Raw genomic sequence first — 26,186 nt, forward strand, 5'->3', positions numbered from 1 at the left:
GCTCAGCTCCTCTTGTGCAGACTGACGCTGAGCGGAGGCCAGAATGAAATAGAACGTAAGGTTATGTATATAACCAAGTTCTATGAATACTGGTGACGCTCAGCGTCAGGACGCCACTGCGGCCCTTGATCTCGCCTTGTGGTGAAAGTTTGGGAAGGAGGCGAGTAGGTGACCACACACCTGCTTATGAAGGTAAGCGGATAGGGGTGTGGCGAGACGGATGCCGGTATGTAAAGGTACATTGTGGAGTTTTTTATTCAGTGCTAGGCACGAGTATTCATAGAACTTGGTTATATACATAACCTTACGTTAACACTGTTGCCTCACAGCTAGAAGGACCTGGGTTCAAACCCCAGCAGAGGGTGTGTGGGGTTTAAGATTCAAGAGATTCAAGAGTTTTATTCATCACATACATACCAGGGCATACAGTGAAATGCGGTTGGCCATGCCCGCTTCGATTGTGCAATAAAAACAATAGTAATAGTAATAATAATAAAAAAGATAGAACTAGAATAGACATGGTAAATAGACATGTTAATAAATCGCTTAAAGGCACTGGATCCTATGTACATACCTATACAATGTGCAGTTTTTCTTCTATGTCCCTATGCTATACTTGCTGTTACTAACTATACTATACAACAATCACAACAAGTTATATACATGTTCTCCTAGTGCTACAGAGTTTATAAATACCCAGTTCTACCTACAGAGTTTATAAATAAATACCCGGTTCTACCTACAGGATATAAGGTTTTACACTATAATGGATATTAGTCTCAAACCTGGGAGGATTGCACAGCCAACTAACTACCCTGTGTTTTTCTTTCCTGTAATCGCGGCTACAGAGTTTCTGCACAGTCACTGTATCTTGCCTTCTATCTATCTCTCTCTCTCTTTTCTCTCTATGGTAAGTCGATTGAACTTTGCCGTAATTCAATTCCCAGTCCGTGCGCTGGCTGGTCATGGGGGTGGCTGGGGGTGGGTCGTACTGTGATCCCGGCCGTCTCTCTAGTCTCTAGTTGGCGCAGCAGGGCAGGGCTCCTCTGGACCGTTGGGTTTTTGTCTTCCTCTTCCACCGGGCCGGAAAACAAAGGCGTTTCTCTCTCTCTGAAAGCCCATTCAGCACGTTTACGCATTATATCACCCGTCAGAGGCGGCTCGCTGGGCACCCTCTGGGTGAAGATGGAGGCCAGAGAGTGCAGATGCGGTGAGAGATGTTTGTCCCTTTTCTTTCTCCCTGTTCTCCCTCCCTCCGCCTCCATCTCTCCTCCCTCTCGCTGCTCCCTCCCTCTTCCCCTCTTTAGGGGACCGATGGATGATAGGCTACTTGATCAGTTGTTTGGTTTATCCTAAGCTGTTTGACAGCACAGGGCTCTGTTGATGTGTTGAAAGCTTGTATGTGTCTCTTTTTGTTCTCGTAACGTAACATCATGTGTTATGTCGGGATATCTAGTCCTCTGTGGGTCATGGTGTTTGGTGTCTTCTCTCTCGGTCTGGTAATGTGTCGGGGTGTTGTTGTTAGTCAAGGGTTGTCTGACGGGTGGCAGGGTCAGTCTGCCAAATCAGATTGTGGTAATTGCCAATGCTCCCTGACTACTAGCCCGTTAAGACCAGCCCTCTGTCTGTCTGTGACTGATTCACTTTCACGCTCTGGGTAAACTCCGGCTGCCGTATGATTTTCAAATGATAGACACATTACGAAAGCTGAGTCTGCATCCATGTTGTGTTTGTTAATGAGCTGTCATCGGATACGATGGACCTGGGGGCTCTTAGGCTTTGTGGTTTTTATTTGGTGTGAGTGAGATCCATGTTATAGGACCTTTTTTCAAGTGCATGACATTATGCTCGTCCTTGGAAAGATCCGGTAGAGTGTGGATGAAATGGACTGCTGCAATCCAAGCATGCTGGGTCGTTCCTTTAGGAGAATGGCGGCCTGTGATTTATGATATTGTAGTACATTTTCACCTGTAATATTTTCACCTGCCAATATACAGAAATTCAGGAATTAAAGCGATAATGTGTAATAGTGGCTCCTGCTGGCTGTGAGTGATACTGTCTCTGTGTTTTCAATACAGTGTACATTTCCCATGAGCTTCTTTACTCTGTAGCATCTGTGTGCTTTCTTTCTTTGCTTGCAGACTGAATTCTTGGTTTTGTGGTGATCGAGGCGACTATGTATTTGCCTTCCATTGTTGCCAAATATATGATACCCCGCGTTCTGTGCGTGAAGAAGCGATCATGTCTCATTTGTTCTGGCCATATGTTTGGTGTCACGAGAAGGATGATCAAGCTGGTTGCACCAGACCACCAAAGTGAGTGGTGTGTTGAATATTTGACCTGAAGTGGTATGAAATACTTGCCGTTAATGAAATTGATGCATAACCATTAGCTTACTCATGAGTCACGCGGTCAGAGTTCTGGATGGGTTGCGAGCGAACCGGGAAGATTGGAAATGTGCAAGGACTGCTGTTTTGTGTTGTGGTGTGGATTAAAACTTTTCTGTTTCAAGACCGATCTAAAAAAAATCTGAACTATCAATTTTAATTCAGTAATAGAGCAATTACACATTGCCGCTTTAAATTTAGTAACTTCGTCTGCCGTTTTCGTGGTTGAATGTTGCGAATCGGATGTTCAGCTGGAACAATGATATCGTTACCTAGCAACTGAAAACGCTGTTGAAAAGATGCAGTGTAAATAGGTTCACCAGCGTGGTGTCAGTCACTCCCACTGAGGTCAGAGCAAGCTGCCACTCCCACTGAGGTCAGAGCAAGCTGCCATGTCCTTTGGAGTTGTGTGTAGTGCTGGCACTGCCTCCTAGGAGTGACAGTCTCCTTTGCTGACTGCAAAACAGACCTTTTCTATGTGACACAACCTGACACACTCTCTCTCTCTCTCTCTCTCTCTCTCTCTCTCTCTCTCTCTCTCTCTCTCTCTCTCTCTCTCTCTCTCTCTCTCGCTCGTATAAGAATAATTTGTCACACAGAAAAACACAGGGTTAGGGTTAACTTGCATTATTAAATTTAAACGATCCATAGGTTTCTAAATGTATACGAGTCACTACACTCTGGACTGCCACACTCAGGAGAGAATCAGATTACAGAAGGGGTCCTTACTAAATGCAGGTAATCAGGTAAAAAGGCTTTCTTTGTGATCAGAGATGCAAACAGATTACATTACTGAGTTGGTATAATCCAATGAATTACATTGCTGACAAAAGAATTTGCAGGTAATCTGTAATGCATTCTATTTAAAAATATATGTATAATTTAATAACCTCTCCAGTATCAGGGAAGGGTTGGTGATGGTCATTCTGATGGTTTTATTTCAGATCTTAGAACAAGGGCTCCAGTGTTGAGGCTGGTTCATAGTTCCTACCTAACTTACTCCAGTATGGATGTCACATGGGCGGCGTCCTTGACCCTTCAATTAGTTGATTTATCACACACACACACACACACACACACACACACGCACACACACACACACACACACACACACACACACACACACACACACACACACACACACACACACACACACACACACACACACACGCACACACACACACACGTACACACACACGTGCAATCACATCCACCCACCCACAAGGCCTATATTAAATGTTCCCTGTTAACCCTTTCACTGCCACACGACAGAATGTTAAGGACCTCATCATTAGACGTATGTTGAACGACAAACAACACGTCGCCACTTTGTCCCTGTTGTCATGTGATGGGAAAATGGTAGAAGATCAATTGACCTATCTCAAACCCGCCCTCTTTTCTTGATCCTCCAATCACAACTTCAGAGGAAAGCAAGAGTTGTGATTGGAGGATCAAGAAAAGAGGGCGGGTTTGAGATAGGTCAATTTGATCCGCTTTCCTCTGGACAAGAAAATAAGAGGCCCCTTCGTTTTTTTTATCTATTTCTTTTTAACCTGTAATCATGGGCTTTGTCCTAACAGAGCAGATAGTAGATAGAGATCAGTGATGGTGTAATGGATGTGTCATGGCTTCCTTCCATTGTCAATCAATCAATCAATCAATCAGTCTTTCCATCAAGCCACTAGACGCTTTAAACAGACAGTTCTAACTCGTTTCTTTCCTAAAAATTACTCAGTTCGAAGTGTTGCTTGGCCTCCGATGGTTTCGATGATGTTGCGATGTGTTTGCTCAAAATAAAGTACCAAACATTTGCACATGCAACAAAGAAAATAGGCCTTTACAATATTCAAAAGAAAATAGGCAAAACTCAAAGAAAATAACAAACAACTTAGGTATTCTTTCTTTCTTGATAATGCTTATATAACTTTATAACTTAAAGGGTATTTGTACAAGTTGTATGTACGTGTAATACAAAACGGTACGTTATGAAAAGGTAGGAAAAGGTATGAAACTATATGAAACGATATGAATCGATATGAAACTATATGAATCGATATGAAACGGTTAAAAACTGTTTCCCGACCGCGTCTCTCAACAGGTTGCCTTCATTGCGGCTTTAGCGCCAGGCGCTGTGGGATTTGTAGTCCTTTATAGTGCGTTGACTACAGACGTCACAATTAAGTGGCTTTTCTTATAAAAATCTAAATACTGGCTCTAACAGGATGTGTGGGTTCTGTCATCATCGTTCACAAATCTCCCTCTCTGAACAAGCCATAGCAATGTGTTGCCCTGAGATGACATTTCACTTTAATATCTGATGCTGTTTGTTCGACCTTTCAAGATGCTGGTTGGTCATCAAGGTGACGGTCATTGAACTATCTTTTTTTTTTTATATATTTTTTTTTTATTATTTTTTAAACAAACACATAAACATAAACATAACAACATAAAATTAGATATACAAGCATTAATTAACAGTGCACATCCAATGAAATCACCACTTAAATAAATGTATTATACAAGACATACACCTAATACTTGCTATCTAATACCCTACACACATATGCTCTTGCTCGCTCCCCCCCCCCCCCCCCCGGGCCCCCCCTTGGATAATCCATCCATTATCCTTCGCTCCTAACCAGGCACTACCATTCATATGCTATCTTTTATTCTCTCCACCACTTCTAACCACATTGTAATTTTGGATTCACTGAGACCCAAAATTCTTGCTGTAGATATTTCTAGATAAATCACCTCGAGATATGTAAGAATCCAGACCTTCCGGCAATTTTTTTCCGGTTGATACCATCGTGATGCTATCAGCTTTTTAGCCGCTGTGATACCAGATAAAACCAATCTCTTTAGCTGTATAGGGACTGCAAACTCAAAAACATCATTCAACAGTAATACAGAGGGGTGTACAGGTATATTCAGAGTTAAGAGATTTGATAATTGCTGGGTCACTTCTTTCCAGAATATCTTAACTGGTGGGCAATCCCAGTACATGTGCATAAATGTACCCTCATCCCCATTTGTACATAAGGAGCATCTGGAGTCTTGTTTAAGACCCATTCTGTTCAGTCTTATAGGAGTCAGGTATGTCCTATGAATATAGTTAAGATTGATTTGTTGATGGTCCAGGTTACGTGACGCAAGTCGAACATTTGCCCAGGCTTCTTGCCAATCAAAATGTATTTCCAGGTCTGGTATATCCCTCCTCCAGACTGAGTCTAGGTGGAGGATTTCATACGAGGATGTTAGTAATTGATGATAAAAATCTGATACAAAACCTCTCGATGTCTATCTTTGACCTTTCAAGATGCTGGTCATCAAGGTCATTGAACTGTCTTTGACCTTTCAAGATGCTGGTCATCATGGTCATTGAACTGTGTTTGACCTTTCAAGATGCTGGTCATCATGGTCATTGAACTGTGTTTGACCTTTCAAGATGCTGGTTATCTCTAGCTCATTGAACTGTCCAATCCTTTCAATCTCAAAATAGGTTTGTCATACTGTCTGTTTCCGGACCTGACCTGGGATATATTTCTGTCCTTCAGTGAGAGTGCGTGCATACAGGCATGTGTGTGTGTGTGTGTGTGTGTGTGTGTGTGTGTGTGTGTGTGTGTGTGTGTGTGTGTGTGTGTGTGTGTGTGTGTGTGTGTGTGTGTGTGTGTGTGTGTGTGTGTGTGTGTGTGTGTGTGTGTGTGTGTGTGTGTGTGTGTGTGTGTGTGTGTGTGTGTGTGTGTGTGTGTGTGTGTGTGTGTGTGTGTGTGTGTGTGTGTGTGTGTGTGTGTGTGTGTGTGTGTGTGTGTGTGTGTGTGTGTGTGTGTGTGTGTGTGTGTGTGTGTGTGTGTGTGTGTGTGTGTGTGTGTGTGTGTGTGTGTGTGTGTGTGTGTGTGTGTGTGTGTGTGTGTGTGTGTGTGTGTGTGTGTGTGTGTGTGTGTGTGTGTGTGTGTGTGTGTGTGTGTGTGTGTGTGTGTGTGTGTGTGTGTGTGTGTGTGTGTGTGTGTGTGTGTGTGTGTGTGTGTGTGTGTGTGTGTGTGTGTGTGTGTGTGTGTGTGTGTGTGTGTGTGTGTGTGTGTGTGTGTGTGTGTGTGTGTGTGTGTGTGTGTGTGTGTGTGTGTGTGTGTGTGTGTGTGTGTGTGTGTGTGTGTGTGTGTGTGTGTGTGTGTGTGTGTGTGTGTGTGTGTGTGTGTGTGTGTGTGTGTGTGTGTGTGTGTGTGTGTGTGTGTGTGTGTGTGTGTGTGTGTGTGTGTGTGTGTGTGTGTGTGTGTGTGTGTGTGTGTGTGTGTGTGTGTGTGTGTGTGTGTGTGTGTGTGTGTGTGTGTGTGTGTGTGTGTGTGTGTGTAGTGGTGCACAGATGCTGACACACTGTTCTGGTGCATTCTGTATGACCCTGAGTAACCAACTGGTGCAGTAAGAAGCTCGACGGTATGGAAGAGCTGTCCTGTGTGTGTGACTGTGTGTGTGTGTGGTGTGTGTGTTTCAGTGGAAAACAGCTGTACATTTAAAATTAACAGCTGCCCAATTAACACATTTCATTACTGATGTTTGTTCATTACTGATTACTGTTAAATGTTTGTTTATTAATTTCTTAGTTACTAGATCATGTGTGTGTGTGTATGTGTGAGAGAGAGAGAGAGAGAGAGAGAGAGAGAGAGAGAGAGAGAGAGAGAGAGAGAGAGAGAGAGAGAGAGAGAGAGAGAGAGAGAGAGAGAGAGAGAGAGAGAGAGAAAGAGGCTGCTTCCATTTGTGTATTTATACCAAATGTGTAATGAATGAAATGTGTATTGTAACACAACAACAGACCAGGCTGCTGGCTGCCTGTCTGTAGTGATTTAACGCTGTGCTGCCGGAGGCTCCCAGCTCGCCGTTCTCCATTTTAAGTGTCTGTGAGTCATCCACGGTAGAGGGGGGGGGGGGGGGGGGCGGCCAGGGTCTCTGGGTCATAGAGGGGGAGGTTAAGTCAAGTTAAGTCAAGAGTTTTAATTGTCACGGCATACAAGTATACAATGAAATGCGGGTGGTCTTGCCCGCAACTATGTGCAATACAGTGGTACAACATATAATAGAATCCAATAAACAAACAACATTGTGCAATAAACAGGTAACAGGTAACATGGTGTGACATCTCGGTATCTGTACATAGTTATTTACAGAGCATATAGGACATGCTAGATAGCTTTGGTAGTGCAATACACTGTTCCTGTTGTTATACTAATTTAAAGTGGCCTTTCCTTTTGGCCATAAGTGTGCGTGTGTGCGGCATGAGTGTGTGCCCGCTCATGTTAAAGTGTTAAAGTGGCTGCTAGTGTGTGAGCGTGTCGTGTGTGTGTTCATGTGTGCTTGTGTGTGGATAGTGGATAGTTCAGTGTTCTGTGGCACTCAATGTTCATTGTTCAAGGCTCTGATGGCCTGGGGGAAGAAGCTGAGCCTAAGCCTCTCTGTCCTAGTAGCTGGGGTTCGCAGGCGTCTGTCCTAGTAGCTGGGGTTCGCAGGCGTCTGCCTGACCTCAGCAGCTGGAACAGGCTGTTATTGGGGTGGTGGGGGTCTTTCATTATTCTGCAGGCTCTGGATTTGCACCTCTTGTTGTATAGAACCTGCAGGGGAGGTAGTGCAATACCCGTGGTTAGGGGTGGACGGTATGGTCTAAAATTTATATCACGGTATAATTTGAAGCATAGACGGTAACGGTATATATCACGGTATCATCGTTTTTGATAAACATTTTTATTTTATTTTATATAATTTTTTTTTTATAAAATATATATATTATATAATTAGACTTGTACTTGTATTATCTGCGAGACATCGCCACCATGCAACAAGCTCCACTGTCTGTGTGTACTCTAGTAGCCTCCAGCTACGGCCAGGATTCTCCGGAGCTGCACCTGGACCTATACTCGAGTAGCCTCGAGCAGAGCTACGGCCAGGATTTACCGGCGCTGCACCTGGACCCTATTTGTATAACGTTACTTAACTGTGCTCAGCAAGCCCTCAGCTCGAATACGCATCGAATCAGTGTTATAAGACATTGATATCAGGAGCTATCTGTAGCTACTGCTAGCCGGATATATAACGTTAATACAACGCCTCAGTGTATTATTTAGTTCAATGGGACATTTCGTTTTGAACGGTGAACTAACTTGCGCTAACGTGAGCTAACAGGTAGCATACACGTCTCTACTAGACTTTGTGGAGCGTTTGTTGATGTCAGGAGCTATCGGTAGCTGGCCGACTAGATACCGTTCGGTTAGACAATGCCTCATCATGTATTAAACTAAAAGTGAATAGTTGACTGGGTCATTTTGTAACGGTAGCTAAGCTAACGTTAGCTCAGGGAGACGCCGCCGTCCTCCCATGTCCCGTCCCACTAGACTACTAGACCCGTGTTTACATGCGTGCGGTAGGGGCTGGCACGCCCACTGCGCGAAGCCTCCTAAATAACGTTTTCCAGTTCGCACATATCTATTATCTATGACTAATTCTATCTATTTTTAGGGGCAAATGCGAGTGAAATAGTCGCGCTGTGGTTACATGACGTCATTGCTATTTTAGAGCTGCGCTACCGGTTACACGGTATAGTCAAAATCCATACCGTAGAGCAAATTCATACCGTTTATACCGTATACCGTTTATACCGTCCACCCCTACCCGTGGTACGCTCGGCTGAGCGCACCACTCTCTGTAGGGCCTTCTTGTCCTGTGCCGTGCTGTTTCCATACCAGGCAGTGATGTTTCCGGTCAAGATGCTCTCTACAGCTCCTGAGTAGAAGGACTGGAGTATCTTCCCCGATACTCTGAACTTCCTTAACTGTCTCAGGTGGTAGAGGCGCTGTTTCGCCTTCTTTACTACTGTGTCTATGTGTGTTGACCATGTCAGATCCTCTGAGATGTGGACCCCCAGGTACTTAAAGCTGCTCACCCTGTCCACGGTAGCCCCGTTAATCATCAGTGGTGTGTGTGTTTCCTGCTGTCCTCTCCTATAATCCACGATCAGCTCCTTGGTTTTACCAATGTTCAGGAGCAGGCTGTTGTCCTGGCACCAGCGTTCCAGTACCTCAACCTCCTCCCGGTAGGCCTTCTCGTCGTTGTCCGAGATCAGCCCCACCACCACCGTGTCGTCTGCGAACTTCACTATGGAGTTGGAGCTGAACTTGGCCACACAATCGTGTGTGTAGAGTGAGTACAGCAGGGGGCTCAGAACACAGCCCTGGGGGGACCCGATGCTCAGGGTGATGGTGTTGGAGGTCTGACCCCCCACCCTGACCGCCTGGGGTCTTTCACTCAGAAAGTCCAGTACCCAGGCACTCAGGGCGGAGCTCAGACCCAGCTCGATCAGCTTGTCCACCAGTCTGGTTTCAAGTTTCAAGTTTCTTTAATAGTTGTCATACAGAAGTACAGAATACTTTTATACAAAATGCTTCTTACTGTTACGCTCCAGAGACTGTGCTAGACAAGATAAGTATCAAATAACATAGTATAGCATGTAAATTAGAAGTAGAAAATGAGGTCACAGTGTTCAGTATAGACATATGTATAATGTTCGATGCAGAATAGACGTAACTGAGTTACCATATAATATACAATACTATGCAGTGTACTAATATACAATACTATATAGTGCAAAGCAGAAATGGGATGAGGTACAATTTAGGTACAATTTACAGTAAGGTGTACGAGTTGTAGTGCAATCCTTTATCAATAAATATAAAGTGTGGGGAGTGGGTGCTACAGTGTGTTTGTTTAAAGTGTGTGTGTGCGTGTGGATGTGTGTGCTATGTGCGTTTGATGGTTGTTGTGTAGTGTTCATTGTTCGTTGAGCAGCCTGATGGCCTGGGGATAGAAGCTTCTTCTGAGTCTTTCTGTGCTCGCCTTGAGACTCCTGTATCGCTTGCCTGACCGCAGCAGTTCAAAGAGGCAGTTGTTCGGGTGACTGGAGTCCTTAATGATTCTCTTAGCCTTGCCCCTGCACCGCTTGTTGTAAATGTTCTGGAGGGTGGGGAGCCCCCCTCCAATTGTGCGTTCGGCTGAACGTGTCACTCTTTGTAGTCTGCTTCGGTCTTGTGCAGTGCTATTCCCAAACCAGGAGGTGATGTTGCCAGTCAGGATGCTCTCTATTGTACATGAGTAGAAGTTCTTAAGGATCTTCTGACTGACTTGGAACTTCCTTAGGCGCCTGAGGAAGTAGAGGCGTTGTTGTGCCTTCTTCACAACACTGTCAATGTGTGTGGTCCATGTCAAGTCCTCGGATATGTAGGCTCCGAGGTACTTAAAGCTGTTCACTCTCTCAACCGGTGCCCCGTCGATGCTGAGGGGGCTGTAGTCCTTGACCCCCGACCTCCTGAAGTCCACAATCGTCTCCTTTGTTTTGCTGACGTTCAGGGAGAGGCTGTTTTCCTGGCACCATCCCGCCAGGACCTTGACCTCTTCCAGGTAGGCCCTCTCGTCGTTTGCAGAGATCAGGCCCACCACCACTGTGTCGTCAGCAAATTTGATGATTGTGTTGCTACTCCGCTGAGCCACACAGTCGTGTGTGTACAGGGAGTAGAGGAGGGGACTCAGAACACAGCCCTGGGGGGCCCCTATGTTGAGGGTGATGGATGAGGAGGTGCAGTTGCCTGCTCTCACTACCTGGGGTCTGCCCGTCAGGAAGTCCAAGACCCACTGGCAGAGGTCATAGTTCAAGCCCAGGTCCCTGAGCTTGGCTATGAGTTGTTCATAGCCATGGTGGGACTATGGTGTTGAACGCTGAGCTGTAGTCAATGAACAACAGTCTCACATAGCCCCCCTTCTGACGGTCAAGGTGAGAGAGGGTGCTGTGCAGTACCTGGGAGACCGCGTCGTCAGTGGACCTGTTTGTCCTGTATGCAAAATGCAAACAGCACAGTTATTGATTGCAGTGCGTGGCTCAGGAGGCCAACCTGTGTTTTTTCAAACAAAATCAATGGCGTTGTACGTTTATGTTGCTGCGCGTGGAGACTATAAAGACATGTTGCAGGGGAGAAACGGCATCCATGTAATTCTTCAAGTGTCTGTTAATGTATGTCCGCTAATGTCGCACCAGTAACATCCAAAGCAAATTCCTTGTATGTGAAAAGAATACTTGGCAATAAAGACCTTTCTGATTCTGATATTGATTATAAACTGCCTCACTGCATACTGCTGAAGCTGGGACTCCTGGATTCATTGTCAAAATGGTGTTATGAATCCTAGGGCGATATTTTGGAAAAACAGTTAGGGGGGGGGGGGGGGGTGCATCTCCAAACTAGTTATTTGTATTTATTTGTAATTGGTACCATAGGGTTGATAACGTAATGTTGATATCCTGCCATCCAGGTTTAGGAAAGCCTGTTCATATCTGTGCTGCATTGCTACATCCAATCTGTAGTACTGACACCATACAGGTAACCTACTACCACTTTTTTTTCAGACCAAGTACAAGTACTTACTAGGGCTGTTACATTATTTTTGAATTTCGAAATTAATTTCGAATTTACATAAAAACACGAGATTCGAACTTGAAGGGAAAATGCGAATTTGAAAAAAAGTATATATATATATATAATATTATTATAAAAAAAATTAAACGCTCACTTCATATACAGGTGAGACTGTGCTGAAAATAATGATACCAAACATACCATGGTAAAAAAAAAAGTAGGCAAAACTTTTAAATAGACTTTTTTTTTTTATTCTTTTTTTTTTACACTGAAATTCGAATTCGAATTCGAACTTGTCTACAAGTCTGCAACGCATTTTGAATTAGATTTTGTGTTAAAGTGACAGCCCTATTACTTACAGTACATGTGGGTACTTGGCTAGTACAGAATACCGATATGAGTAATTAATAGTACTATTACAGTTCTAACGATGAATCTTTGAAAACATGTTTTATTTTCATCAGATGTTCCTCACTTTACGACAACTTTGTAACATTGTAACTCTAACCATTAAATATACAACATGACGCTGTTGCTGACATTTTATGTTAAAATAATATAAATAATATTAAATTATATACATTCTGTAACTGAGGGGTTACAAAACCCTGACTGTATTAAAGATTGTGATAGATTAAACCACTGCTAGTTATGTACTTAGTATTACTGGCCAGACAGTACATCTAAATATGGCAGACACTCATAATAACACGGCACGGGACAAAGAAATATCATTGAGGGTATTTATTATTATGCAGTAAATGTACAGATATGAGAATTAGGGTCGCGCTTGTATGGCGAAGAATATGCATAAGTCAGTCAGTAGCAGAAGTCAGTGGGAATAGAATAATTCCTACGATGGGGTACTAGGCTAACGCCGCCTGGCGTAGGATGGCAATTATAGGGGGAAACGCTGGTACCGCTGGAGACAAGGGGGTTCCTCCCAGAGTTGTAAGCTCTGGAGGAGAGAGGAATGTTCGGATACTCAGTCTGATCAATTGAAGAAGAAGGGGGTTCACGTACAGAATCCAGTCCTTATAATCCAAAGCTCAGCATCAAAAGCAATAACTGTAATCCAATTGCACGATAGCAATGATGATAGCCAGCTAGCCTCGGTCCATGAGGCCAGCCCGAATGTAGATCCTCAAGGTGGTTAAATCCAAACGACAGTGGAGATTAACGATGCTCTTCTCCAAGGGTACGTTCCACAATCAATATAATCCAACCAATACTGGTTCTGCAATCGCCGCCGTCGGTTCCCATGTGCACATGTCCAGTAGGTTCTCCGACTAGACCTCCTCGTGTGCTGGCACCAATGTATTTAGTCCACGCGCACTGGCTAAGGTCCACTAGTTAAACGAACGAACTGCTGGGTAATGCTGCACACGAACGAACTGCTGTTGGCACGATACACAATAATTAACGACTCTTTACTTCACATTAAGCTAAGTCGGACTTGACGTTACTGCATTAAATCTGACACTTTTACTATTCACTTCGCACGTGGTTCTCAACGCTCTGTTAGACGAACTGCTTCTCACTACATTAGAATCACACTGAACTCGCTGAACAGCTACTGTTCGCACCTGCCGCCGTATATATACTTAAGTGGCTATCTAGTGCCGAACCTCAGTTCTCGTCTCGAATCAATGCGCCGTCTCCGGGCATGTTGCGACATGTGTGTGTCGGTGTGTGAATGTGTGAGTGAGCGGCTGAATGTGAGGCACACAAGTTGTAAAGCGCTTTGGATAAAAGCTGCTATATAAACGCAGTCCATTTACCAATCACTACGCTGCAAGTCCCATTCCTTCTGTTCACCCAGCACAATACAGTATCCAGTTGTGTGACCTCCGACCTTTCCCTCTCCAGATGACTCCGGGGACGAGGAGCCCACATCGCGGTCGGACCGCAGCGAGATCCAGGGCACGCTGAAGACACTGGTGAGCAAGCTCGATGACCTCAGCACGTGCAACGACCTCATCGCCAAGCACGGGGCGGCCCTGCAACGGTCCCTGAGTGAGCTGGAGGGGCTGAGGGTGCCCGTGGAGGGAGGAGAGAAGATCAAGGCGGTCAACGAGCGAGCCACCCTCTTCCGCATCACCTCAAATGCTATGATCAATGTGAGTAGTCAGGCCAAGGGAAGGGAATTGGGATTGGCCCTTAGCCTCCACTATGTAGCCTTGGACAGGAATGGGAGGGAGCCATCTATAATGTTCCAGCTAGAGAGTGGATATAGATATTAGATCATCATCATCAACCTTTATTTATTCTCGAAATTACAATTGAGGTCACCCTCATTTTCAATGTAGTCGAGACTACAATGCACACATTTCTACAATATAACAATAATAAATATTAATAACTATCTACATAGTACTCTCAGTCCAGAGTGCACCACAGCAATTCGTATAAAAAATGAACATAGGCATAAAATCAGCACACAAATTGACAAAATAAAAAAATTGCATACATTTCAGACATAAGAATAGGTATAAAAGACAATAAAAGTAGTGCAATGTAAACGTGCAGATTTAAGAATAGGCATAAAATAAGTACAATAGTACAATGTCGCTCGAAGGCATGTGAACCCCCCCGGAACAGTCAGTCCCCCTTAGATTGCTTACAGTACAGTGTTGGCTGAGTTCCAAACCCCGATAGAATAGGATGTGTTTTCCATTGGAATATTGTATCATCAAAATAAAGATACAGTAGTTTATTTGAATGTTAACAGTAATGTATCAAGTTACATTTGACAAAACTATAGTTTCCGGGATACTGTACCAAGGAAAGTATAAAAGTTCTATACTCTGCTTGGTGCCAAACTTTGGTACCAGTTCTATTGAAGCCTGTATTAAAATGCAAAATATACCAGCTATGTGAGGGAAGCTATCAACCAATATCAAATGTTAGCTAGTTGCTTGACAATGCAACAAATTGCTGATGATTCTGACATCCGAGGTAATAACATGTTTAAATTAGATAAACGAGGAGATGGCTGATACCATTCAACTCAATGTCTGCCGAACAAAATGTTTCCACACTTGGCACCAATGTGCATTCATGCTTCTCTACACAGTGACATGATGACCCTTCCTTCTTTTATAGTTTCCTCGCGGGCTTCCAGGATGTGCTAAATCCTGTGTATAGCTAGGGATTTGCATGATCTTAGCGCTTCGGTATGATGGATGTGATGGGAACAAGGAGGCTAAAGGGAGGAGAAGACACGGCCGCCATATCCTGTGAGAAACTAGGGTATAACACCTGCACATTAGTCAGCATTTCCTTTCAAGTTGGTACATTTACATTTACGTTTTGTCATTTAGCTGACGCTTTTATCCAAAGCGACTTACAAGTTCTGTACGACAATTCAGCAGGAAGGGTACAATTATTTCAGCTGAGTAACGGCGCTGAAACTTGGGTGCTGCAGTATTGAGTACGCCGGGAAGAGGGCCTATCATTATGTTAACCCTTTCACTACCACACTACAGAAGGTTAACCTTTCACTACCACACTACAGATGGTAACCATGTATGTGACGAATAAACCTCTTGAATCTTGAATCATGAAAGGTTGTGAAAAGGGTCAACCTTCTGTAGTGTGGTTGTGAAAGGGTTAACCCTTTGTTGTGTGGCAGTGAAAGGGTTAACCATTTGGTAGTGTGGTTAAACTAGACTGTAGGTTAAGTTTCTAGGCCCTGATAAAAAACAAAGTAAAAATGTCAACCCCTTCCCAAAACTAGCGGGCCAAGGGAAGGAAATTGGGATTGGCCCTTAGCATCCATTAAGCATATAGTATATATAATATATATATATATCCATATAGTAGCCTTGGACAGGAATAGGAGGGAGCCATCTATGTCCCAGCTAGAGAGTGGATATAGACATTAGATCGCTTACAGTACAGTGTTTGCAGAGTTCCAAACCCCTATACAGTAATGTATCGAGTTACATTTGACAAAGCTATGTCTGGTATTCGGCGGGTCAGGTTTTGAAATGCCACCGCCGCGGTGGCACAGTAAGGTGTGTGTGTGTTGGATTAGATCCCTGGGATTAGGACAGGAAATCCAGTACTGTATCTGGCCCCGTTCCATTCTCCCCCAATGGCGGTGACACTCAATTCCATTGGCCATACAGAACGGTAGTAAATGCACAGGGAGTTCAGGGAGAGTTGATAGGAGTGCTAAAGGAGTGATACTAAATCTGACCAGGAGCAAGGACAAGAATAGCCCCTGTAACCCCCCCCACCAAACACACACACACACACACACACAAACAAACACACACACACACACACACACACACACACACACACACACACACACACACACACACACACACACACACACACACACACACACACACACACACACACACACACACACACACACACACACACTCACACACACTCACACACACTCACACACACTCACACACACACACACACACACTCACACACACACACACACGCACACACACACACACACACACACACTAACCATAGATCCTCCCAGCCTAGAGGAATGTTGTAGGAGAGCTCCCCTGCACCAGCCCACCGGTAGACAGACAGACCCTCTCCAGCTGCACCCGCCCAGACGTTACCCAGACGTTACCCAGACGTTACCCCAGACGTTACCCAGACTAACACACAAGGTTTGTCTTATCTGCTGCACTGCTCTGGTTGGCTTTGATGTGTTAAACAATGGCTCCGTCGCACGTCTGAGCGGATAGCTGTGTTTTGCGTCCAGTTCAGTGAATGTTTATTTCAGGTGAAACGCGCCGTATGTGTCCTGACAGGATGTTCCTTGGTTGTGTTGCATGTATGATTGTTGAGGGGGTGAATGGTGTTTCAGCTGACTCAGTGTAGGGTCGCATGCACTTTGACCTTTTAGGATTGGCTTGAGATTTTGGCAGTGTGAAATATTTTAGATACCTACTCGATAGGACTCTGGATGTGCCAGGACAACTTGGTAAGATAATTAATGTTGCTGTGGGACAAAGTGAGACTAGCCTCCAATCAAATGCCATGTATGTAGATATTATAATTACTATGTTTATATAGTGGATCATACAAATTCAAACACAATAGATGTTTTGGAACTTTTGATATGTATTGCCCCTCAACAGGCCACAACTGGGCAACATTAAATTATGCTTGTTAAGCACTATACCAAAAATAAATAACAAATATATACTGATTGATTGAACATTTTAATTAACAGATTGCAGAATGGGTACAATACAGTACTGCTCAATACACACAATTGTTAAGGGGATGCAGACCTAAGACTTTCGTCTTGTTTACATCAGGGTCCCCCATTTTCAATTCATGACATTTATGACATACACAACATACAGATATAAGAATCGAATCGAATCATCTAAACTAATCTAATCATGACATTTAAGACATGCATGACATACAGATATATATATATATATATATCTCTGCGCACCAGACTGTGCTATTAAACCAGCAAGTGTAGCACTGTTGATAAGGCTGTCAGCAGTAGAGCCACTACTGCAGCCAGTGCCCTGCACTGCAACACAACAAGAGTAAACAAAAGACGCTCATGGACCCACGGTCTCACGCTGACTGAGTCGCTCGTGTTGTTCGTTGGATTCGTTTTGGATTATTTGGGCTCAAAACGTACACTACACGGTCCCGCGGTCTCACGCTGACTGAGTCGCTCGTGTTGTGGCTGTGTGTCAGACTCTGGAGGCACCCGCCCACCTCTACCTCTGATTGGCTTACCATGACATTTTACTCAACCTCAGCCAATCGTCAGCATGTATGCTTGTCTCGCGCACTGCCCACTAAACAAGGAAGAACATATTGCCTCTCAGCGCAGAGATCTGTCTGATGAAAGAAACAGGTTCATTCATAGTAACGCGCCGCATTTTTTTTTTGCAGTAACGGTAACAGCGTTATTAAGATTGGAAGAGTAATCCGTTAGATTACTCGTTACTGAAAAAACGAACGGCGTTAGTAACGCCGTTACTTATAGCGCCGTTATTCCCATCACTGATTACCGATAGGATAGCATTAAAGGAACACGCCTACATTTTGGGAAATTAGCTTATCGTCTTCTGCAGAGAGAGACAAGAATATGGATACCAGTTTCCTCTCTGGGCGTTCAGTAGAAAGCTATCTGGCTGCACGTTAGCCTAGCTTAGCACAATGAATGGAAGCGGACATGGCCGGTTAGCCTAGGCATTGTCCAACTAACACCTCTCCCGAAGGCTAACCGGCTATGTCCGCTTCCATTCATTGTGCTAAGCTAGGCTAACGTGCAGCCAGATAGCTTTCTACTGAACGCACAGAGAGAGGAAACTGGTATCTATCTTCTTGGCTCGCGGCGTGTTCTTTTAACAGGTGATTTTGATCATATAACAGGTGATCATCATTAAATGACAACCCTGGCCAATGAGCTGTATTGTTGGCACTGTGCCATATTGATATGACCCCACCCCCTCCTAATGTACAGTCCCCACCCCATCATATGTATATACTCTGTCAGGATCTATGGGTAACAGTACTGTATATTTGCATATCGTATATTTGCATATCGTATATGTCACAAATGTAACAGTACTATATACCTGTATGTCATGCATGTGGTTTCATTCATATCTCACAAATAGATCTCAGTTCGTCAGCGTCAGCGGCTCATCCTCCCCCCCGGCCCCAGTCAACCACGGTGTCCCCCAAGGCTCCGTGCTGGGTCCCCTACTATTCACCATTTACATGCTCCCCCTCGGTCAGATTATACGTCACTACGGACTCAACTTTCATTGTTATGCTGATGATACTCGGCTCTATATCAGCACCTTACCATCCTCCCAGCTCCCCCCACAGTCTGTAGTCAACTGCCTCCACGCCATAAAAACCTGGATGTCAACCAAATTACTGAAACTGAACAGCAAAAAGACAGAGCTCATGGTTGTGGCCCCCAAGGCACTGCTCGGGAAGGTTGGAGATCTCCTCCTCCACGTTGACGGCTGTTCCATCTCCCCGTCTCTCGAAGTCCGTAACCTGGGCGTCACCCTTGACTCCACACTTTCATTTCACTCCCACATCAAATCCGTCACCAAGTCTGCCTTCTACCACCTCAAAAACATTTCCCGTCTCCGACCCTCACTCTCAGACTCTGTGGCTGAGACCCTGATCCACTCATTCATCACCTCCCAGTTGGACTACTGTAACGGAGTCCTGTTCGGGGTACCCAGCAAAGCCCTGGACAGGCTCCAGTATGTTCAGAACTCAGCTGCCAGGGTTCTCACTCACACCAAGCCCTGGCAGCACATCACCCCCACCCTCATTCACCTCCACTGGCTCCCAGTCAAGTTCTGCATCACCTTCAAACTCCTGCTCCTCACCTACAAGTCCCTCCATGCCCTCGCCCCCCGATACCTGTCTGATCTCCTCCACCAGCGCACTCCATCCCGGAACCTACGATCCTCTGATCTAGGTCTCCTCTCCATCCCTCGCACCAGGTTACAGACTTTTGGGGACAGCCTTCAGTGTGGCGTCCCCTTTTCTCTTGAACTCTCTCCCCCCCCCCCGAAATCCGCAACGCCCCAACCCTGGACACCTTCAAATCTGCTCTAAAAACACACCTCTTCACCAAGGCTTTTCCCCATCAGTTAGTTTAGATTAGATTAGGTCCATTATCCATTATCCCTTACCTTCCCTCATCCCCTTTCCCCCCCCTATTTCCCTAGCCCTATTTTTTGTCCTGATTGTGAAGCGACCTTGGGTTCTATGAAAGGCGCTATATAAATTTGATCTATTATTATTATTATTATTATTATTATTATTATTATTATTATTATTATTATTATTATTATTATTATTATTATTATTATTATTATTATTATTATTATTATTATTATTATTATTATTATGTATGTCCCTATGCCATAAATGTCATGATGTCATATATGTTGTGTATGTCATAAATGTCACTATGAATTGAAAATGGGGGACCCTGATGTAAACAAGACAAAAGTCTTTCTCTGGTCTGCATCCCCTTAACAATTGTGTGTATTGAGCCATACTGTATTGTACCCATTCTGCAATCTTAAATAAAGTTTTCATTCATTCATTCATTCATACAGGAGGAGAATATGCATGTCATGTCACGAGAAGGCTATGAATATTAAAAGAAAAAGTCATAAATTGTATATTGTTTTGTAGAAGGCATTTCCGTCCGTTGAGGTTTTTAAAGGGGGCCTAAAAACATTTATTTTTAACAAGGCATTTGCCTGAATTATTCTTTTACTTTTAATTTGACTTCTATTCATTTTTATTATTATTATTTTATTTTTATGTTCTTCCATTTCATTGGTTGTTTTATTCATTTTAATTGTTTTTATTCATTTAACTTTTTATCTTTATCTCCTGTAGCACTTTGAGATTTTCACAAATATAAAGTGCGGTACAAATTGAATTTATTATTATTATTATTATAATTTCAATGGCCAATAGTGCCTCCAATATCAGAAATATGAGGCTTTTGTTTCCTACACGCTTGCCCAGTCCTTTTGTGATTAATTGGCTGCGGAAAACCGAGAATGTACTGGACAAGCAATAAAACGACCCCTCTTGGATCCACTGTGTCTCGGTTCTCGTTAAAATGCCATCGGGGTCGAACCAGAACGCACCTCTAATGAGAGACGGAGGGCAGGCAGGCGCAGCCACCAACACTCCATGTAGTGTTTTCCTTCAAAATGATTATTTTCAAGCAGATTTGGAAAGGGGATGCGGGGACATCTATGTGTGATTTCCTAATGGTGAGTGTATAGGGGGAGCAGGGAGGAGGAGGAGGGGGAGGGAGGGGGAGCAGGGGAGAGTGTGTGACGTCAGGGCAGCTCAGTGTATTTGACCCTGAATAGTACTGTCGCTTCAATTCTTCTTCCTCAAAGTCTGATGTAACGTCTCACGTGTGCCATTGTAGTCAGAACCACAGGCGCGTGTGTGTGTATGTGTGTTTATATTTGCGCTAGTGTGCGTTTGTTTCGTTGCCATCTCCTCAAGTCATACAAATCCACTGAATATTTCACACTTAGCCGACCGTGCTCATTCTGTAAAGTGCTGCAGGACATTTCATTCGACGCTAACCAGCTGTTACCAAAGGCTGGATGTTACATATCAGCGGCCTGCTCGGACGGGGCGGCTCAGCCTGGTTCAGACATGATATCCCCCCCCCCCACAGGAAGTCACAGGCTGTCTGCGTCCATACGACAGACTCAGCAGAAGAAGAAGAAAAAGTGGAAGCATGGAGATGATGCAATGCGGTTTCGTATCGGCTTGAGGAAGTGAACCGCAAAGTCACATGCAGTTTAAATCTGGGGCTCTGAGGCTCCAGCGTTTGGGACATTTGGGACACTTTGTTCCGGGGGCGTCACTGCTGAAGGTAAGAGACTGCAGCTTTAGTTTAGTATGTGATGAAGCTTTCTGTTGGTGGTGACTTTAGGTGATGTCGGTGGTGACCTCAGGTGATGTCGGTGGTGACCTCAGGTGATGTCGGTGGTGACCTCAGGTGATGTTGTTGGTGACCTCAGGTGATGTCGGTGGTGACCTCAGGTGATGTTGGTGGTGATGTTGGTGGTGATGGTGGTGACCTGATATTGTAAAACACAGTACGTATGATGATACTGTGTCACTGTGGTCTGACACTCTCTGATTGCAGAGGGGAGGGAGTAGTCTTTCCAGATCCACATGTTGCATTGATCAGGTACTGGTTATCGTAACTAATGATGCTTTCTTCATGTCTTATATTCCCTTAAAGCTCCACTGATTTAAGAAGTTCAGTATCAGTACTGCAGCTTTTCCTAGTTTGACTGTCAGTGTTAGTCATTCCTGGTACGGCTATGTAAATCCCCAGGAAACTAACGAGACAAATATTGTCACCATACTTGGCCCACAGTATAGGCTGATTCTTGCAAATCGATACCGTGACGTATCGAAGTTTACTATTTAGTTATTTGGGGGGGAAAGTATAGCCTAATGTAAAAATTAATTCTACCCCTGAGTGAAAATCAAGTGTTACGTGAAAGTCAAGACCGTTCGCACTATCAAACCCTCTTTTTCTTAATCCTTTTTGAAGTTGACAGAATATCATTATCGTTACTAGTCTTTTAAGGCAAATAGAAACATCTGCTTGTAGTGGATTCTTGTTGTCAGCGTATCCGTCCGGTGTCATGGGGGTTGTAAGGTAAGGTGACACAGAAATATATTTCTCACATCCCCCTGTTTGGGCAGATAGATATCCTGTTGTTTGGAGAGGGATCAGAGAAAGGTGTCCTTGTTCCCTTCCTGTCGCCTGAAGGCGCTGCGTCCGATCTGTGCCCCCCACTGGTCTGAGAGCAGTGAGATGATCTCTGTTACTCGCTTGGCCCTCAGCTAACTGACTGCAGCCAGAACCGTGTCACGACTCGCAAGTGGTTTCAGCTAGTCGCCAACAGCCCCAAAAGGCTTTTAATGCGTGTATACTGACCATGCAGCAGATGATACTGCCATTCCTATTTCCTAACTCCGCATTCTTATTTTTCTATGTGATCTTTGGATGGTTGTTTGTTTAGTCTATGGGCCTAGTGAAACTGAAATGCAGGGTTTGGTAATCACTGACACAACAGTGAAATGTAACGACTGCAAATGCTAAATACATGGGAGTCATTGCGGTAAACAGTAAACAGTAAAGACCTGTTTCATATCTTTGGTAAAATCATCTTCATGTAGCATACAACAATAGTTTTGAGTTAAGTTGATTGTAGGTGATGTCAAGAATTCTCCTCTATGAGGAGCTAGCCAAGATGAGGAGCATGTTCAGTAACTAATTACTTAGTTACTTTGGTTTGGACCATGTATACCATCACCAGCACTAGTATTACAGTCTGAATCCTGCCATTCACTACTGTTCACTACTACTACTACTACTACTACTACTACTACTACTACTACTACTACTACTACTACTACTACTACTACTACTACTACTACTACTACTACTACTACTACTACACTACTACACTACTACTACTACTACTACTACTACTACTACTACTACTACTACTACTACTACTACTACTACTACTACTACTACTGTTATCACTATTATCATTACTACTTGCACTTTGTTCTATGTTATATAATTTATTATGACTACCTATCCCACCTGGGCCCTGTTTCTTGTACGTGGTTCAACTAAGTCGATCAAGATGTCATTATCCAGCTTCAGTTAACCCGATGTTTGAAGCCGGGATTTTCCTGTTCCAAGAAGGTGGATTCAGTCTCGTTAACTCAAGCCAGACTCAGATTCTCAGGATCAGTGCGCGCGCCCGCCTCAGCTGAGAAGACAGCAGGTGTCGATCGCAGAAGTCCTGATTCTCTAGCGGCATTGATTGATTAATTGATTTAAAACTTTATTAACATATTGCAGTACGGCTCAATCGCCTCGCCGACAAGTTAAATGCGTTATCTATAGGCTAATTTTAAGTCCCTCATTACCTCAATCAATCAGATTATATTTCTTTAAACTTGCCTGCTGGATTGAATAATCAAATGAGATCTTGCTAGCGAAAATAATTAGTTAACTGTTATACAGAATTACGATACGCCTCTCTTACCCATTGATTGATGTATAGTCAATCTTTAACTTATCTCCAATGTGGTCTAACGGGTTGTTCTTTTGACTTTCACACAGACGACCGGGGTTCAAGACCCTAGTCGTCTCCTTCTTTTTGCAATATAGGAATAATTCAATTTGGTGCACGTTGAGAGCTATATAAAGAATGACATCCTCAATGCATGTAGATTTATAATATTTTAACTTAAAACCAGGCTACTTTGGCGTATAATCATTAATATTATATTCAAAAAAATCATATTGGAAAGACCGGGTTTTGAACCCCGGTCGCTGGGTTGGCAGGCTTGAGCACTACCGCTGCACCACTGTGCCAGATGGGATAAATTCATTGTTTATACATTAATGAACGAGAGACCCGTGTTTAGAATATTCTTTATTTTGTTGTTGTTGCACCGAGCGAGCGCCACGGTATATAACGTGCATTATTTAGGACAAAGTGAATTTAGTATCAGCATTTTGGGTCTATCTTACATTTCAAAAGCCCCCTCTGGAAGAATGGAGCACAAGAACGTAATTCAGAATGGTATAATGCAGATCGTAGACTGTGGGAATAATTTCAGGAAACGGGCCGTCACTTCTTTGCGGGGGCGTGGCGATGGTTCAGGCTAAGTTGAACTTGAACTCTGCTTTCGACCAGGCTCAAACTTTTGGATCTGTTGTCATGGTGATTTGGAAAATCCACGTACATGGAACCGGAAAGTCCGGCTAACTCAGTTATCCAGTTAAAGTTATCCGGCTAACTCAGTTATCCAGGTACAAGAAACAGGGCCCTGTACACCCCCCCCCTCCATGCTACTGAGACACTTGAATTTCCCCAAGGGGATTAATAAAGGAACACTTGACTTGAATTCTGCACCATGATCACCCTTTGCGTTGTATTCCAGTTTCACTTGCTCCTTGCTTCTTTGTCCAATCATGGTCAAATGACCCTTTGATATATGTACTGTTTTTATTATTGTCTATTTTTAAAACTGAATCAAACCATAAACAAGGTAGCCTGTTGGGATGTTAGATCCTAATGTGGAAAAACTGTGATTTTATATGTCTGCACTTTATGTGCTCATTTTACCTTTTTCTGTTGTGAAGCACTTTGAGCTGCAATTTCTGTATGAAAGGTACTATACAAATAAAGCTTTATTATTATTTGAATATCATCATTCATCACGTGTCGAGAGAGAAAAACAACAAGTCATCATCCTGTAAGAATCTTCTGAAAGACACTGAGGTTGTGGTTTCCTAGCTTCCTGTGGCTTCTGCCCACTTGCTGACAACTCATCCAACCTGCCGCCACACAGGCTGCGGGCATGAATCACCCGGAGTGGTGGGTGGGATGTAGGTTCATTGACCTCTCTCTCTCTCTCTCTCTCTCTCTCTCTCTCTCTCTCTCTCTCTCTCTCTCTCTCTCTGTCTCTGTCTCTGTCTCTGTCTCTGTCTCTGTCTCTGTCTCTGTCTCTGTCTCTGTCTCTGTCTCTCTCTCTCTCTCTCTCTCTCTCTCTCTCTCTCTCTCTCTCTCTCTCTCTCTCAGGCTGTCGGACAGAGAATGTTCTAACCAACAAACGCTGACATTGTACGTTTGATCTGAAGTAACCTCTTTTGTTTCAGAGGTGGTAACAGAAGCAGCAATAAAAACCCATAGGGCCTTTTAACAAGGTGCTTAAAAGTCCTTGCAATTCAAATCAACCATTCGCATTTGAATGTTTTGTTCATCCATGATCAAATTGTTCTGAATCAAGAAATTATAATTTTTTAATCTAAAGTGTAACTAATCGTCGGAAATTGGTTTTAAGCCATAAATATTGGATCTGATTTTTTTTCTCCAAAAATAAATAACGGCATTTAAAAGTGAATTGTATCCTTTTAAATGCCTTTTTAAAATGAAAAATAGTGCTTGGAAAAGTACTTGAAAGTCCTTGAATTTCATTTTGCAATGTCTGTGGGAACCCTGCACGCAGCATGGAGACTCAGTGTGGGGCAGGCAGATGTCTAATTGACATAATGATGATTAACAACAGTGATGACAATGGTGACAAGACCTTGATTACTTTGATTGCTACGTATGCAATTATATACCAACCACATCCCTCATCCACCTCGTTCTCTCCGTCTCTGTCTCTTTCTCGGCTGTATTTGATTAGATCAAATTAAAGCATTTACCGCTGACTTCTCTGTGGGATACTATCTTGAAACTTGGTATTGGAGATTATTCAAAGTTGCAATATGCTGACCATGGAATTGTGGTGTTTCTGTTAGTGTGACATAGTCTTTTTTAGTCTTAGTTTATAGAAATATATATTAACGGGGACTAAGTGGACATGTCATCATTCTATCCCAATTCATAAGTAATATATATAGTTTTATTTATTGTCTCATAGAAATCCATGTCTTCTTGTACGCACACAGGCTTGTTGTCTCATAGACATCATGTATTCTCGTATGTACGCACACAGGCTTGTTGTCTCATCGACATCATGTCTTCTCGTATGTACGCACACAGGCTTGTTGTCTCATCGACATCATGTCTTCTCGTATGTACGCACACAGGCTTGTTGTCTCATCGACATCATGTCTTCTTGTATGTACGCACACAGGCTTGTTGTCTCATCGACATCATGTCTTCTCGTATGTACGCACACAGGCTTGTTGTCTCATCGACATCATGTCTTCTCGTATGTACGCACACAGGCTTGTTGTCTCATCGACATCATGTCT

At 43.6% G+C, this 26,186-nt stretch overlaps 1 protein-coding gene across 1 annotated transcript in view; it reads left to right on the forward strand.

Annotated features, from left to right (window-relative positions):
• osbp2b (oxysterol binding protein 2b) overlaps positions 1-26,186 on the forward strand; it is a gene marked incomplete at its 5' end in the record, with an annotated part of 157,014 nt that overhangs the window by 91,508 nt on the left and 39,320 nt on the right. Inside the window, one exon of the mRNA XM_084323278.1 lies at positions 13,700-13,950. Coding sequence (XP_084179404.1) covers positions 13,700-13,950 — 251 coding nt within the window. The remainder of the gene's footprint in view (positions 1-13,699; positions 13,951-26,186) is intronic.

The sequence above is a fragment of the Notolepis coatsorum genome, assembly GCF_963971535.1.
Source record: "Notolepis coatsorum genome assembly, chromosome: 10".
In the NCBI taxonomy this organism is placed as follows: Eukaryota; Metazoa; Chordata; class Actinopteri; order Aulopiformes; family Paralepididae; genus Notolepis; species Notolepis coatsorum.